This window comes from Etheostoma cragini, chromosome 22 (assembly GCF_013103735.1).
Source record: "Etheostoma cragini isolate CJK2018 chromosome 22, CSU_Ecrag_1.0, whole genome shotgun sequence".
Lineage (NCBI taxonomy): Eukaryota > Metazoa > Chordata > Actinopteri > Perciformes > Percidae > Etheostoma > Etheostoma cragini.
This window is the reverse complement of record NC_048428.1, coordinates 13,450,137-13,465,582: the sequence shown is the minus strand read 5'-3', so window position 1 is coordinate 13,465,582 and position 15,446 is coordinate 13,450,137. Positions and strand designations below refer to the sequence as shown.

Genomic DNA, 15,446 nt, shown 5'->3' with positions numbered 1-15,446 from the left:
AAACCCGGGCCGGCTGCGTCGAGGAGTAATCCTCTATACATGGGCACCCGCTCTACCAACTGAGCTATCTGGGTGCCCAATGGAGCTAATTTTGAACCCTGGCCACACCTTTACCAAAATCTTAAACTGCAGAACAATTTACTACATCATTTTGAAAAAACTAACCAACTCACAAACTAACTAAACTAATTCCGTTTAAGAACAATAGCCTAAATGTCCCTCAGAACTGCTATATCGTGTGCTCATATTTCAAAATTCAAACTTTGACTAAGGAATTAGCCTAATTTTTTCAAGTAGCCTACTGTAATTGTGAATTCCTTGTAAAACTACAAGAGAATACATGTTTATTTTACTGGCAATACGAAGACAAACATGCACTATGGTGCCTGCTGAGGGGGTCAAAATCTGATCCGTGCACTTAAATTAAGCCCTGTAGTCATTTTCAGCAAAAACAAAAACCTCCCTTTATGATAATTAATCCAATGACTTTACAATGACATTGCTTGAAATTTTGTCCAAACAACACTAATAATAAAAAATTCAAATGCCTTCGACAAATGACTTCTATGAAGTTGTATCTCATTTGTGAGGACACTTAATCTCTGTTTGTCTCCAGGCCCCTACGTGATAGCGGAGTCAGAGGAAAATAAACGCACGAGGACTGCCTACACGCGAGCCCAGCTGCTGGAGCTGGAGAAGGAGTTCCTGTTCAACCGCTACATCTCGAGGCCGCGCCGCGTGGAGCTGGCGCTGACCCTCAGCCTCACCGAGCGCCACATCAAGATCTGGTTCCAGAACCGGCGCATGAAGTGGAAGAAGGAGGAGGACCGGAGGAGGGCGAGGGGGGCTGACCCGGACCAAGACTCCTCCATCAGCTCTGGGGACCAGGGGGAAGCCCCGGGAGGGGTCACCTCAACGAACGGAGCTCACACCACCTCGCCCCCCGTTTCCCCGCTGCAGGTCACGCCCTCTCCGCACCTAAGGCCAGGGAGCTCGCATAGACCCGCAGCAGGTTCTGAGACTGGGACTTCATAAACTCATATTGCAGCGATCTTTTCGGTCGGTTTCGATGGAAACAACTATAAATAAACTACAAATTCACATTTCAAGGCAATCTCATTTGAGGGGATTCATGCTTCTTTTGTTTTTTTTAGGAATCCTTAGATTCATAATTAGGGGGATATTGGAGAGTGACAGTTATGAGTCTCAGAGTTATGGCATGTAAATAATAATAAGTGCTCCTTAACCAGGAATCCCCTTGAAGGGACCTCTTCCTCATGGATGTCCTACTGCCACTGTCATTTACTGGACTGAAGGGACATTTCTTTACCCCCCCCCCCCCCCCCCCCCCCCTGTAAAGTTTTACAGTGAATTGTTTTTTCCATCTCAGAAATGTGAGTATTATCAAGTTTCTGATTGTATATGCCTATGCGTAATGCAATATATTTACCACTTGTACATAAGCCCAAGCTGTTATCATGTACATTGTTAAATTAGAATCAAAGGTACATAGGCCTATATATTGTTTTATTTAGAAAACTCATTGTAGGCCTACAGTATGATGCTTGAATACCCGCACATTGCATTTGGAATAAAGCGAATAGCACACAGTCTAGGTCTACAGTCCTCAGGACAATGACAGTCTTTACATCCGGGTTGTTGAAGTGGCCCAGTACCATTTTAGATATAAACTCGTTGTTAAAGTTTATATCTTGTTGGGCGCGTCAATGAGCACGAGAGCTTGAAGACGCAGGCGACATATCTTCTTCACCTCCTCGATGCCCAGCGCCCTCTCCACCGCGCGCTCGTTCAGACAGCGCTCGGACAGCTGCCGTAAAATGTTCGCCTTGTCGTTTATTCGGGCGCAGATGACAAACGGGAAACCAAAGCGCTCCTTGTAGTCCTCGTTGAGCCGGGCCATGCGCGAGGCTTCTGCGGAGTTTAGCGCATCCATCCCGGATCCAGCCTGTTCCTCGCGCGACTCCCGGGTCAGGGTGCCGCTCTGGAGGTCCCTGCCTGCGAGGTCCGGGTGACACCTGAGGATCCCCTCTTTACCTGGGCATACAGGATATAGTGTTTTATCAGTCCCTATGCGTGTGGATTAAATCACATTTTAGGGCCAAACAACCCTCGAGGCAGCCACTCACAATACAAAATAGCTACAACAAAGAAAAGGAAAAGTTAATGTAATGTGGTCTGTAGCCCATCTCACCTGATTCTGGGAGAGCATCGATGAATTCACTGATTGCAGTCTCCAAAGCAGTCAAGTTCTCAAAGGGACGCCCCGACCACACAGCAGCTGTTATAATGGGACATTTCTCCACCACATTGCCCAAAATATTCACAAAGTCCTCGTAAGGAAGAGCATTTACCGTGGCGATATCCATGCTCGTGTGGACAGGAGTTGGACACGCAATGTTTGTTGATCTTCGGACAGGACTTTGTAACAAGGGGTTAATGCACTGTTGGACACAGAACAAGACCGCCTGGCTGTGGTCATATATATGTCACATCAACTGCCAGTCATTTGATGTTGAAAAGAGGAGGTTGCTGGAAAGGTAAAATAGCAGTGCATAACTGATGCAAATTTAAGATGCTTCTTCGTGGAGACTGATCTCTGTCATCTCCTAGAACATGAAGAAAGAAACTAAATTCATTCAAATATCATACTCAATTTCAAATGCCATGTCCGGTTCTTTTCTAGTCTACTATTCGTGCTTTATTTTCTCCCCAGTTTTTCGTTTCTTATAATAAAAAGTAATACACTGAAATAAATGGTTTCCAATTAACTAAAAGAAACATGTAACCAATTGTTCAAGACAAACAAAAAGAAATCTAGCACGAATGCGACTGTGTGGCGCTAGATGGTGAAAAACACAACACATTCAACACCGCCCTGTAAAAAATCTTTATAGAGTAGGCTACTCGTGTAACCATAGAATTTTTTTAAAAGAGGAAACAAATGTGTCCACACTTTTAAATACTTGTGGGCTACTTAAGTGTTTATTTTTACTGTATTGTACTGTAATATTCAGGATAATTCATACATTTTCTTACCGTCTGCAACAGTTTCACTTCCTGTATTTTCCACCAGCTCCCTGCTCCTAGAGACGGTAAAACTACGCCCCCTTACCGTCTACAGTTTACTTCTCTTGTAGTCGCTGAGCCTACTGTAGGCCTATGTGTTTTGGTTTATTTTCTGTCATGCCTTACGTCTTTGTGGTCCCATCTCTGTTGTCATCGTATGCATCGGCTCTTTTTACTCATTCTGTGTCGTTTGTTGTCATTGTGTGTGTTTTTCCAGTGTAGACACAGCACATTCCACTTACAAAACATAACACCGATGTCCATACATCCGCAGAAGTTTGAAATGGCTCAGTGAGAAGAATCTGCAGTTACACATTTTTGGTGGTTCCATCAGGTAGCCGAATCTTTGAAAGAGGTGGAAATAAAGTTTTCTCTAACTTCATAGAGACCAGTCCAGCACATGCTCACAGGTCTTGGAAAATGGCCTTGTAGAGGTTTTTGGGGTGGTATCAAAATCTACAACCTCAATTTCAGCCTATGTTCATTCAAACGGATGCTGAAGGATGGCCTCTGGGCCTTGGGAGGAGATCACTAAGTTAGCGTGTGAATGTCAGGTCTGGGAACTAACATTTTCACAACACAGAAATCTCATTTCACCCTGCAGTTGTCAGAAGCAGAGAGCCAACACTGCATTAAAGTGCTTTTTTCAAATCTGGAGTCCCGTTGGAATTTGGTTTTCAGTTGCACCAATATATGATTAGTCCAAACTTTGGAAAATAGCTTTGCAAAACTAGGTCTCGGTCTTGCCTCCTATTCCTTTCATACTGTAGACAGTTTGCACTTCAGTTCGGATCTTGCACCTAGGTCTGCAGCATATCTGTCCCGTTTAAACTCTTCACTTCAGTAACTGACTGAGCAGTGTCTTCTGCAGCAACTTCAATCTCCTGAGCGCCCTTTACACTTCAACCCAAATATGTTTAAGTACATTTAGCTGATAACACTTACATACCTTTGGATAAGGTTTTGAATGGAGGGGCTAAAGTATTTTCACAGTGTGGTATTGCTTTAAGGATCTGAATACGTCGTCCACCACTGATTTATAGTGTGTATATATTATGTGTCATGTAAGAAGTTAACCATTTCTGTAATTTTTTGCTCTTTTCTTATTAAATTCTAAATGGTTACTCCTCTTTAGGCTTTTTGGAAATAACTCAAATAAAACAATCTGAGAAGTAAAAATCCCATTTTATTACAGGTATAATGCTGAAACAAACACAAACAAATACATATAATAAAAAGATCAACTTAAATGTTCCAAAAAAGGAAAGTAAATAATACAGATATATGTGTGTAAACATTGGGTTTAACTGCAAGTAATAACTGCCAACATAATATAAGAGACCACAAAAAAAATAATTACCATCACATTTAACAGCATAACACTATGATATATGGTATATGATCACATCTAAAACTTTAAATTGATCAGTTGCTACACAGTATATACTGTAGACCTATAATAAAGTAAAAACCCATCTTACATCTCTCGACTGTTTAGAATCCGTTTATTAAACTGTTATCCTTTTTTGGCTGCACAATAAACATTTTTTTAAAAATCCAGACCCGATTTTCATATTAATATAGTCATCAAATTCTATTTACATAGTTAAATCTTGTTTTTTTAGCATATTGTAATAGAATAAAAAGCAAGTGCATTCTACTGTCACTATAAAAAACATCTTAAATAATAATATGGTTTTGAACATTTGATCAACATGCACTCAGTGATATGTTATCACTCCGTATCAGATGGCTTCACAAGCTTCTCCTCAGCTGCCACAGTGTCAGAATCGGACACTTCTGCTTTACTTTCTTCAGTTGCATGGGTTTGACAGTAATCATTGGCAGTCTTGTTCTCATTCAGGTTTGTCAAAGCGAAAATGTCCAGAATGGCTGATGGGTTCTGGTATTCGCTGGATGTCTGGTCGAGAATGTTGTGGTAAAGCTGAAAGAGGAAGAATATAATGCTCCTTGTAGATCAGATAAAAATACTGACATGTCTGTCCAGCTGGGAAATGAAAAGAATAAAATTCTGCCTACCTTTTCCTCTCTGTCTCTCAGCTGATCACACATTAAGGACACCAGTTTGGAGAAAGATGGCCGGTCGCAGGGATCCAGAGCCCAACACTTACACATCACCCAGTACCTGGAGAAGAAAGTCAGGGAGAAAAGATTAAATATTTTGCAATAGTTTCTGTATTTGGATTAACAGTTATTCATCATAACTAGAAGTCAAAGAAAGCTGCACTGCTGTGTTTCCTCTTAAAGACAGTGATGGAAGAATAACTCAGAACCTTTACTTACAGAAAGTACTAATACAACAAAGTTACGTTAAGCATCAAAAGTCCTATTAAATGGATTCAATTATAGAAATATTATTGGATTATCTTTAGTAGCCTACTGTAATGTGTAAGCAGCATTTTGCTGTAGTAGCTGAGGTGGAGCTAGATTAACTACATTTAAATTTCTAAAAGCAGAAATGCTCAAATCTTATACAATTTGTGCTACAATTGGTTCCCAAAAACCTTATTTTTTTAAGCAAAAACATCTATGTATTTAGTTCAACCTGTTTTTGATCCATGTGAACCTGTATTTAAAAACAACATTCTTTAATGCAGTAAAGTAAAAAGGACAACATGGGGTGGGGACATGAGGACAACAGTGGGGCTGGCAGTAGCTCAGTCCATAGGGAGTTGGGTTGGGAACCGGAGGGTCACTGGTTGAAATCCCCGTATGGACCCAAAAAGTTGGGAGCATGGATTGGTGGCTGGAGAGATGCCAGACCCCCCCGACCGCTCAGGGCGCTGGTTCAGCTGGCAGCCCACTCACTCTGACATCTCTCCATGTATAGTGCATGTATAGGTCCCGAGCATGTGTGTGTATTTCAGGCCTGTGTGTGAGTACTAACAAAAAGTGTGTACACAAAGTGTAGTGCAGTAATTTCCCCATTGGGGACTAATAAACTCTTTATCTTTATCTTTAACAAAAATAGTACAAAAGTGCAAGTAACTTAAAACTATACAGCACTTAAGTAAATATACTTAGTCACTTTCCACCACTGCTCGAAGATGTTACCACCCAGTCAGTCAATGTCTAAAATCCATTTAAAAATATTTACTAAAGAAATGTAATAGTTGCATACAGACAGAAGACACCTACACAGACTCGTCGGCGTAGTATGGACACTCCATCTTAAATCCTCTCTCGATCTTTGTATAGAACATGTGATCCACCTTCATGCCAGGGTACGGAGTAACACCTGAGAGTTATACAAACAGAGTTGACATTAACCATTGCATTGAATTGAACTGATTATGTTCTTGGCTTTTCTAAATGTAGGGTACTGCTCATGGGAAGTGCTGGCAAAGGCTACCAAGTGAGAAGATTTCCCAAAGGAGAATGCCATAAGCCCAGACGTCACTCTTCATGGTGTAGATCCCCTGAAAGGTACTCTCTGGTGCCATCCACTTCACTGGCAAACGCACCTGCAAAGTCATATCAACCACTTAATGTGAGAGAGAAGTGATAAAACATGTACAGAACTTAGCAACCAATGAATGTTGTAAAACAATGTATCATTTGACATACATTTCCTCTAACAACATAGTTGGAGTCGTTTTCGATGTCCCTGGCCAGTCCGAAGTCACCAATTTTCACCAGTCTGCCATTTGTCACTAACACGTTTCGAGCTGCCAGGTCTCGATGGATACACTGCAGACAGAAAAGACCAATCCTCCCCATGTTTACTTCAATCACGGTCTAAGACCAAGCCTGTGACTGCAGTTTGACATTTGAACATGTTGTGTTCTTTGTTGATATATCAATTTTCTGGACTGACATGTAGCACACAGGTTTTGGAGGCTAACAACAATTTTAAATTCATGTTTATAAATGTCCATAAAAATCTGATCAAATAGTTTTCATAACATGTTTTCATTACAATCCAACACAGTATATTTTGGTAGAATAAACTATCTCTTCACAAACAGGAAGATTATTTTAATTCGAAGTGTGATGTTAACGGCTGCAATTTACAATAATACAGATACTGATTATTTTTTAGATTAATTGATAAATCTTTTGGTCTATAAAATGCCATGCAATACGGCAAAAGATAATGTCTTTAATAGCTTGTTTTGTTGGATTATTCGTCCAAAACCCCCAAACTATAATTTAACTTGCTATGCACTATGTAATGTGAAGAAAAGAGAGAAGCCAGAATTAAGAACTGTTTGGTGTTTTGCTTAAATAACCTTAATGGTTGTTAATCATCAATCATCAAAATAGTTGTCTTTGTCAAGAGTGTGGGGTTGATAGATATAAATGGGGAAACTTGGTTTCTTACATTCTTGGAGGAGAGGAACTCCATGCCTTTGGCCACTTGATAGGCAAAGCAGAGCAGGTCATCAAAGGTCAGGGTTTGCAGGTCATCAGTCTGATCGTCCGGGTCTTCACAGGTCGCTGGGTCTGCACATAAACTGGGATCAGTTAGGATTGCCACGGCTAAGAGGCATCTCTTACTCTCTTCTCTGGCAACTGAAGGTGTTAATGTATGAGCATAACTGTTTCACAACATGCATGTTCTTCAGGTGGTATTTTTTCACCTTCACCGTCACCAGAGCTGATGGAGAGCAGGGCGATGTCCTCCTGCCCTCTGGTGGAGGAGCCGAACATGGGCATGTAATTTCCCTCTGCTGTGTGCTGCTCACTGAGAAAACACAAATATGACGGGATTATTATTGCAAAGTTAAACTTCCAACAGATTTGGTTAACAAATATGCCTGCACTTACATAGAATGTTGTCTTTTATCTTTTATTTTATTAATCCTATTTTATTAAGTATTTTCTCTTCTTTGATTGCAATATGCAGATTTTGTTGTCAGAATGGTGTACTTGCGTGAACTTACAATACAATAAAAAGCCTTTCACAAAAAAAAAAGAATATTGTCTTTATGTTTGATATACCCTTTGTTGCCCTCATCACCACACTATTCCCACTATTGCTCTTCCCACACCTTGATTCCCATTGTTCCCACTCAGAGCTTTTCCTGGGCAGCTGGTTGTGGTAAATGCTGCTGAAACGGTCCTTGTTGAAAGCATCGGTCACAGACTTGTGGTAGCATACTCTGTTTGTCTTTAGGAAGTTCAGTAGATCTCCATAACGGCAGTACTGGAAAATCAGGTATATGGGTCCTGTACGGGGAAAACAAATAATGAATGGGGGCGGTCAAGATTATCTGAAATCATGGCACTAGAGCTAACATATAACCTACATAACCTATATGACAAAAGCCTACTTGGGAGGAAATCAGATGCAATGAGTGTACACACATTTGTTGTAAATGTGTGTAATTAGGAATGGTAACAGAACCTGAGTCTGTGCATGCCCCAAGCAGATTAACAATGTTGGTATGGTGACCGATGTGAGTCATCATCTTGAGCTCAGACATCAGAGCCTCCTTCTCCACTGTCTGGTGTTTCTCTGCAATGTCAAATATCACAGCAGCTACTGACATGATCTCCGTAACATTTTGCATTTCGCTGACGAAATAAATATATGAAATACTGACCTTTAAGCATCTTGACGGCCACCTGCTGTGAGACTCCAGGCTTGTTGATGCCATAAGCTGTAGCCTGGACCACCTTGCCAAAGGCCCCAGAGCCCAGCTCCTGACCTGGGGGAAGTGACACACAGAAACATATTACCATTAAAGGCAAGTGTAACTTTATTGGCACATTGTAATGAAACTCTGAACAATACCATAAAGTATTGTAGTGGTGGAATGCAACTAAGTCCTTTAAGTACCGTTTCAGGTAATGGTACTTTACTTACTAAAACACGGGATTACCTTAAAAAAGAACTGTTAAAGGCCTAAAGAGGTGATCCCAAAAGCAAAGATTAGAAACAATTCAGGTCCTGTACATGCACTTATGGAGAGATGACAGAGTGAGTGGGCTGCAACTGCAGAGCAGTTGAGGGGGGTTAACCTTGGCAGTGCCCAGGAGGTGAACTGGCATCTCTCCAACTACCAGTCCACACTCCGTACTATGGTCCGTACGGGGTCTTGAATCAGGAACCCTCCAGTTCCCAACCCAACTCCCTAAGTACTGAGGTACTGCCGACTGTGTAGCAGAACTTTGTTTTTTCTTTTTCCTTTCCCACCTAAGATGTGTATTCTATATTTGGACCACATGAGTAAATAATTTATTTTACCATTAATACTTTAAGTAAATTTAGCTAGTAATACTTTTGTACTAAGTGTGATTTTAAATGCAGGGTTGTTACATTTACAAATTGTTTGTAGTGTATTATTTCTGGTATCATATCCAATGCTTGGTGTAGTTCGTACCCAGTTCCAGGTTCTCCCTGGGAAACTCCCATTTCTGGTCATACCCAAACTCCTTGAAGTTTATGTAGATGTAATCATTGTCATTGGGTCCAACCATCTGAATTATCTGAAGCTGGGGCTGATACTTGGGTTTCTATTAAAAAGACAAAAGGGTCAGCATCATGTCCTCATGAGTGTTTGTGTGTGTGTGTGTGTGTGTGTGTATGTGTGTGTGTCTGTGTGTGTGTGTGTGTGAGTGTACAATGCATACCTTCTTTTTGACAAAGTACAAGAGCACCACGCTAACTACCACCAAAGCCAGGAGCAGAAACATACTGCCTGCTTTTAGCACTATCATGGTGCCGTCATCAATATGGGAAACACCTAAAAACAATGATGAAGGACAGTTTTTGAATGCCAGTCAGAAGAAAAACAACAATTTAACTTAATCATTTTGATGTTAAAATAATCTTGCTACCTGTGAGGGCCTGGGGCAAATCTGGGTATAAGTATTGAGCTTGGCACCAGGAACCAACTGAATTTGTCAGGCAAAAACTTAAAAGGTGTCCTTCTACTAGATGTCTGCTAAGAGAGCTCTTGATTGTCTTCTTACAAAAGACATCAGAGTCTGTTTTAGAGGCACCTGGGATCTCCTTCCAGGAATGGTCCGTTTCACAGCTTTAAGACAAAGAGCAGGGAATTGAGAAAATCTGAACACGTGTGTGTGTGTGTGTGTGTGTGTGTGTGTACAACAGGGCTGCAATGCTCTGACAGTGACCATACCTGCCATTGTTGGACAAAGAACAAGACTTCCAGGTATAGTTTGCTGGCACAAGACTCACAGTCTCAAATGTGTAGAGATCATTGTCGTTGTTCCGGAATGTAAACTTTGGTCTGCTTGAAACTAAATCAATAAGATTTGCACAATTTAAAATCTAATTATAAAGGTTTAAAAGTGACACAACTGTGCAGATGTTAAGTAAGTAACGTTTATTCATATTGCACTTATCACAGACGGTGTCACAAAGTGCTTAAATAATACCAGATGTGAAAAATACAAGACGTGCATAATAACTATCCTTACCTACAACACACACTGATATGGTCTTTGTTTCTTTTTGTCCTCCAGCCTCCAAATGTAATTTATAATCTCCTGATTTGAGTGCGCCACATAGCTTCACAGTCCTGAGAAGACAGCATTTATTGATAAACATCCAAAAGTCATACCTCTTTAATAATACACCACAAACCATATGATTGTATTTTCCAAAAGGCTTTACTGACCATCAGCATGTCCACATGTGTATGAGCATTAATAGACAACTATGCAACATTTTAAGGAGTTCAGCTGCAGCAATATCACTTCATGCAACTACCTGTGTTTTGTTACCCAACTGTCCCTCTTGCATTTAGTCCTGTTTTTATCAGGAGCTTCCCAGGAACAGTGCTGGAGAACAGGGTGGTAGGAAACACTGGCTTCCAAACAGGAGTGAGATCCATTCTGAACTGATATGATCCTACTCTTATCCAGCTGGACAGAGAGGAAACCCTCAGCTGAGGCAACACAAGAATTAAATCAGTACATTACACATAGTACAAACATGAGTAAACATAAGAAACAGCCATTCATTGGTGACAGTTGAAATTACAAAAAATACAGAAAGACAACATAAGTGAAACATGTTCTAATAACCTTGGACATGAATGTCAACAGACTTTGTTTTGTTGTTCTCTCTCCTGCAGATGTAAGTGCCACTGTGGTTCACACTAAGTGATTCGATGAACAGGTAGGCCATCTGACTTCTTCCATGTGAGTCATTTTTAATGCAGACCTGGGACAAAAAATATCTGATTAGAATGGGAAGGATTATTGTAGTAGTTTGTAACTTATGTCTTAGACTAAGAACATGTTAAGTATATTTTTAGACACACATAAAAGGAAGAAAAAAATGTTTACATGAAAATATCAATGGTCTCAGTGGGAATTACTGTACCTCCTTCTTCACTTTAGAAGAGCAAGCTAATGTTTTGGCATCCATTGTTTTGCCGCCAATCTCCCACACAAGTGACGGCTTTCCATATTGTTGTATTCGGCAGCGAAGAAGTAAAGGCTGACCAGGGCTCACAGTGATGTTAACTACCTCATCATTTTTCATAAAGTCACTCTCTAGGTCTGAAACACACAGTGGGGCCTCAAGTCAATTAATTTATTTTATTTTATTTACTCTAGTAAGTGTTTGCTAAGGCATGATTAATAAGTCTCTGGGGTGTAAACAGTTTTCCTGCCAAAGTAGCTTCCATGTGTGATCATCTATTATGGCTAAACTATTTGTAGGATTTATTTAATTTGTTAAAATAATTTAATTACCATAGTCATACAGTTGGGAGCATTCTTGTCCTTCAGCATTAGTAGCACAGCACATCACTCCTTTGTCATAATATTTACTACTGGTGATTGTAATAGCTCCCCATCCACTATTTGAAGGAACATTTATCCCATGGTTTCTGTTCAAAAGGAGGATCATAATTCATTATTATTATTATTATTTTTATAAAGTTAGTGTCAGTAGACTGCATTGTTATCATTTAAACATTCTCTGAATCAAACATACTAAAATCTTACCCAGACAATTTAAGTGTGGGCTTTGGACAGTCCTCAGAGATGCATTTGAAATGAGGGGAAGTCATTTCGACATCTACTTTGTCCAGTATCAGCTTTGGTTTTGTGGGATGTTCTAGAAAGATGTCAAATGTTAACATAGTTTTATCAGCATCAAAATGCTGTGTTGAGTGGTGATTGTACTAAAGAGGTGATGAGATTTGAAGGAACTGTTACTTACTCATTACAACACGCAGAGCTATGGTCATTGAAGTCCTGGTCCCATTGCTAGTTTCAAAGCTCAGTGTGTACTCCCCTGAATCTCTCTCAGAAAGTGGTGGTAGGACCAAGAAGTGACTTCCATTACTGGAGAGGTTTTAGAAAAAGCCAGTGTTAATCTCTCTCTCTCTGTCTCTCTCTCTCTCTCTCTCTCTCTCTCTCTCATACACTCTCACACACACACACTTACACTGTCAGTATTGGGTCTGCTCCTCTGATCCAGCGTACGGGGTATTTAGAGAAGTGCTCCAGGGAGATGATGAGTTTCTTGCCAACACACACCTCTACGTCCACAGAACCAGGCACATTCAAATAGTCAGCTGGCACAAAACATGCTGCCTGAAAAATATGACTCACCATTTAAGCATCCTTCATTTAAACTTACTGTGTGGTAGTTTTTAATCAAGATTTTGTATAAATGTTGCAAACACATGTACAAAAAAGTCTCACTTTTATACCAAAAGTTGACGAACATTGAAAAGACTATTTGATGTCTGTGTTTTAGTTACAAATAATCCACAGGACCAACATACTAAATGGAATTATCCTTTTCCCACTGTGACATTTCAAAAATAAGGACTTTACCAACTTATCTTCTTTTGACTTTTACAAGTGTCATATGACACACGGACGGATGAGCAGAAATAAAAACTAAGCCATTAAGTTGTGTTTGTGCAATGCATCACATGAAAAATAATTAGCAGCCCTTTATGCACTTTCTACACACTAAAAGCTCAAAGTACATTTATCTTCACATGGTCTGGGATTGCTCTCCTGTTGGTCAGTTCTGGAAAAATATTGCATCCAAAATATCTGCTCTGATTGATTATACTGTACTTGTTACTGTCAAAGTTTTGATTCTGAATGATCTGTCAGCCCTTCAGCTCTCTGAAACTCAAAAACATGCCAAGAGAATGATTGCAACTATGGGGTGCCGTTTGTAATGTGGCTCACGCTGAAAATAACAGCAACAATTTATCACATTTAGCTTCAAAAAATGTTTTAAAAACTGGTGTGAATTTTTGAGGGTCAGTTTTTGCACATTTACAACAATATTTCTCAACTTAGAGATATTTTAAATAGTTAAATCCAAATATTAAATTTTACACCTAAATGTTAAATGCAAAATCTAAATCTAAATATTTAAGGAGAATTCCGGTCGATTTCAACAGTGTGTAGTGCTGTCATTAGCGAGACAAATAAAAACAATCGGTGCTGCCTACACCGAGTTATCCTCCTGCTGTAGCACCCAACAGTGCTGTAGCACCCAACAGGCTTAAACAGGGCACGTTTTTAACATGTTTTTAGCCTCTAAACATGTTCAAAATGTCATTAAAAGTACCTAGCCGTGTGCATTGATTCCTTCCAAGTGAGCACAGTGAATGTGACTGCTGTAGAAGTGAAAGAGATGCATAAAAGCTGTGCTATTTCAGCTTAGTTTAGATCCAGTGTTGAGACACAGTTAGAGAGCTTAGCGACCATCTACAAACTACAACACAGAAAAGAGATAAAACTAAAATATGTAGGCTATCAATTTAATGATTAAATAAGGTAGTGTCTCCAAACTTACATAAAATTATAACTTTTCTCTTGCTAATTGTACCACAGCACTTACTTTAAAAAATAAGAATATGCTTATTGTGGGATATGTTTATATCTCTTTTTGGTGTTGTAGTTTGTATACGGTCCCAAAGCACTCCTTGCAGTATCAACACAGGAACAAAATACAGCTGAATTAGCAGAACTTTCATACACATAATTTGTTCACTTTGCAGGAATCACTGCACATGGGTAGACACTTTTAAAGACATTCTGAACATGTTTAGAGGTTAAAAACATGTTTAAAACTTGCCCTAATTAAGCCTGTTGGGTGCTAACTCTAACAGGAGGATAACACGGTGTAGGCAACACCGATTGGTTTTGTTTTTCTCTCTACCGACAGCACTCCAAATTTACAAACAACAGAGCTACCTGTTGGAATCGATCGGAATTCTCCTTTAACGCAATGTTTCAAGATAGACAGTAACTCAAAGGACTAATGCATACTGTATATGTATAATGTATATGAATTGGTCAGTTAAAGGATTCCAACTGATTTTACCTCATGACTGGGCACACAGGCCTGATCCTGCTCTGACACACCATCGGAGCAGTGAAGCTCAACAGCGCACAGCAGTAAGACAGCTACAAAGACAGAAACATTTGTATTTCAAATGCAATAAAATATGTGTTTTAAACAAACACAAAATAAATGCAATCATAAAAAGAACATTGTCATAAAGATAGGTACATTGCTTAGTTTGTGTCCTTTCAGCAGTTTTCTATATTTGTTATACAGTAGGCAATACAGTTTTTTTTAAAAGATAATACATAGACTATATTTAAATTTATTTATTTTTAACCTGGTAACTCATTTGGTTACAGGGACACTCACAAATTATGGTTTATATATTTGGTAGTTCTTCATTTCAACGGAGCGTCATGCTCACTTTGAATGATGAACACAATGTCAGCCTCTGAACATAAGTCAGACACGTTTGATCTAAAAGGTTCCCTTATAGTATTGAGTAACAAGTGCATGTTGACTTTGAACTAAATGTTTCATAATATGGTTCGAGTGACGATTCTCCAGTGATTAAATCGCAAACATGCAATATTTAAGATATTATCCTACCATAATTTTTTGAAAATATGAGTCAAATCAGCCTAAGAAAATATGTAGCCTACAGTATCAATATCCTTAAATCCGGACAATTTAGTTTAGTTCACGCTGCCAACACGGCAAATTAATCAGCCAGACAGAAAAGTGAAGTGGTCTAACTCACCCGCAATCATATTTCTATGCCTCCGCATTGATGCTTTCTTTCTGTCAGTGTCACATACTCATGACCGGGTCAGACAGCAAAACTTTGATGTAGAGTATGTGTGCGAGTAGCCTACCTTTTAAACAGGGGAAGTATCACTGGAACGGTGACGTTCTCAGCCACGCCTGCATGGTTACAATATTCAAAGTGTAAAAAGACCAAAGAATAATCAGAGACATGTGCAAGAAACATAGACTTTTTTCCCAATGAATAGACTTTTTTAACAGTATGGAAGCAAAAATAATATCCATATGCAAAATGTACATTGAAGGTGTTATAAAGTCGTAT

The 15,446-nt window shown here is 39.5% G+C and overlaps 3 protein-coding genes across 6 annotated transcripts in view; 1 reads left to right on the top strand and 2 right to left on the bottom strand.

The window, feature by feature from the left end:
- The window catches only part of pdx1 (pancreatic and duodenal homeobox 1), a 3,811-nt gene extending 2,468 nt beyond the window's left edge, over window positions 1–1,343 (top strand). The window contains 2 exon segments of the mRNA XM_034862721.1: window positions 617–955; window positions 958–1,343. Coding sequence (XP_034718612.1) covers window positions 617–955; window positions 958–1,001 — 383 coding nt within the window. The 3' untranslated portion in view covers window positions 1,002–1,343.
- Window positions 1,344–1,382: 39 nt separating this feature from the next.
- urad (ureidoimidazoline (2-oxo-4-hydroxy-4-carboxy-5-) decarboxylase) lies at window positions 1,383–2,621 on the bottom strand. Its single transcript, XM_034862722.1, has 2 exons — window positions 2,213–2,621; window positions 1,383–2,055 (listed from the first exon to the last, which is right to left on the bottom strand). The coding sequence occupies exons 1-2, from the start codon at window positions 2,385–2,387 to the stop codon at window positions 1,706–1,708; spliced, it is 525 nt and encodes a 174-aa protein (XP_034718613.1). The 5' UTR covers window positions 2,388–2,621; the 3' UTR covers window positions 1,383–1,705.
- A 1,561-nt stretch (window positions 2,622–4,182) lies between these two features.
- On the bottom strand, window positions 4,183–15,225 carry flt3 (fms related receptor tyrosine kinase 3). 4 transcript variants are annotated; one of them, XM_034862713.1, is made up of 24 exons: window positions 15,120–15,225; window positions 14,396–14,478; window positions 12,485–12,633; window positions 12,257–12,381; window positions 12,040–12,151; window positions 11,785–11,921; window positions 11,411–11,589; window positions 11,110–11,248; window positions 10,793–10,970; window positions 10,501–10,601; window positions 10,200–10,314; window positions 9,895–10,094; window positions 9,688–9,800; window positions 9,438–9,570; window positions 8,658–8,762; window positions 8,459–8,569; window positions 8,103–8,280; window positions 7,688–7,795; window positions 7,433–7,556; window positions 6,676–6,798; window positions 6,461–6,572; window positions 6,247–6,346; window positions 5,128–5,233; window positions 4,183–5,032 (listed from the first exon to the last, which is right to left on the bottom strand). In XM_034862713.1, the coding sequence occupies exons 1-24, from the start codon at window positions 15,145–15,147 to the stop codon at window positions 4,823–4,825; spliced, it is 3,069 nt and encodes a 1,022-aa protein (XP_034718604.1). In that variant the 5' UTR covers window positions 15,148–15,225; the 3' UTR covers window positions 4,183–4,822. The 4 variants fall into 4 exon arrangements, with proteins under 4 accessions (XP_034718604.1, XP_034718605.1, XP_034718606.1 ...); XM_034862714.1 differs by having other exon boundaries at window positions 7,433–7,554; window positions 7,692–7,795; XM_034862715.1 differs by having other exon boundaries at window positions 8,124–8,280.
- Window positions 15,226–15,446: the final 221 nt, after the last annotated feature.

Coding starts and splice junctions, on each gene's coding strand:
- urad (XM_034862722.1), bottom strand. CDS start 2,387: ATGGATATCGCCACGGTAAATGCTCTTCCTTACGAGGACTTTGTGAAT. Junction 2,056..2,212: donor CGATGCTCTCCCAGAATCAG/GTGAGATGGGCT, acceptor CTGTATGCCCAG/GTAAAGAGGGGATCCTCAGG.
- flt3 (XM_034862713.1), bottom strand. CDS start 15,147: ATGCGGAGGCATAGAAATATGATTGCGG. Junction 11,922..12,039: donor CCCACACTTAAATTGTCTGG/GTAAGATTTTAG, acceptor CCTTTTGAACAG/AAACCATGGGATAAATGTTC. Junction 11,249..11,410: donor CTTCTAAAGTGAAGAAGGAG/GTACAGTAATTC, acceptor TTTTTGTCCCAG/GTCTGCATTAAAAATGACTC.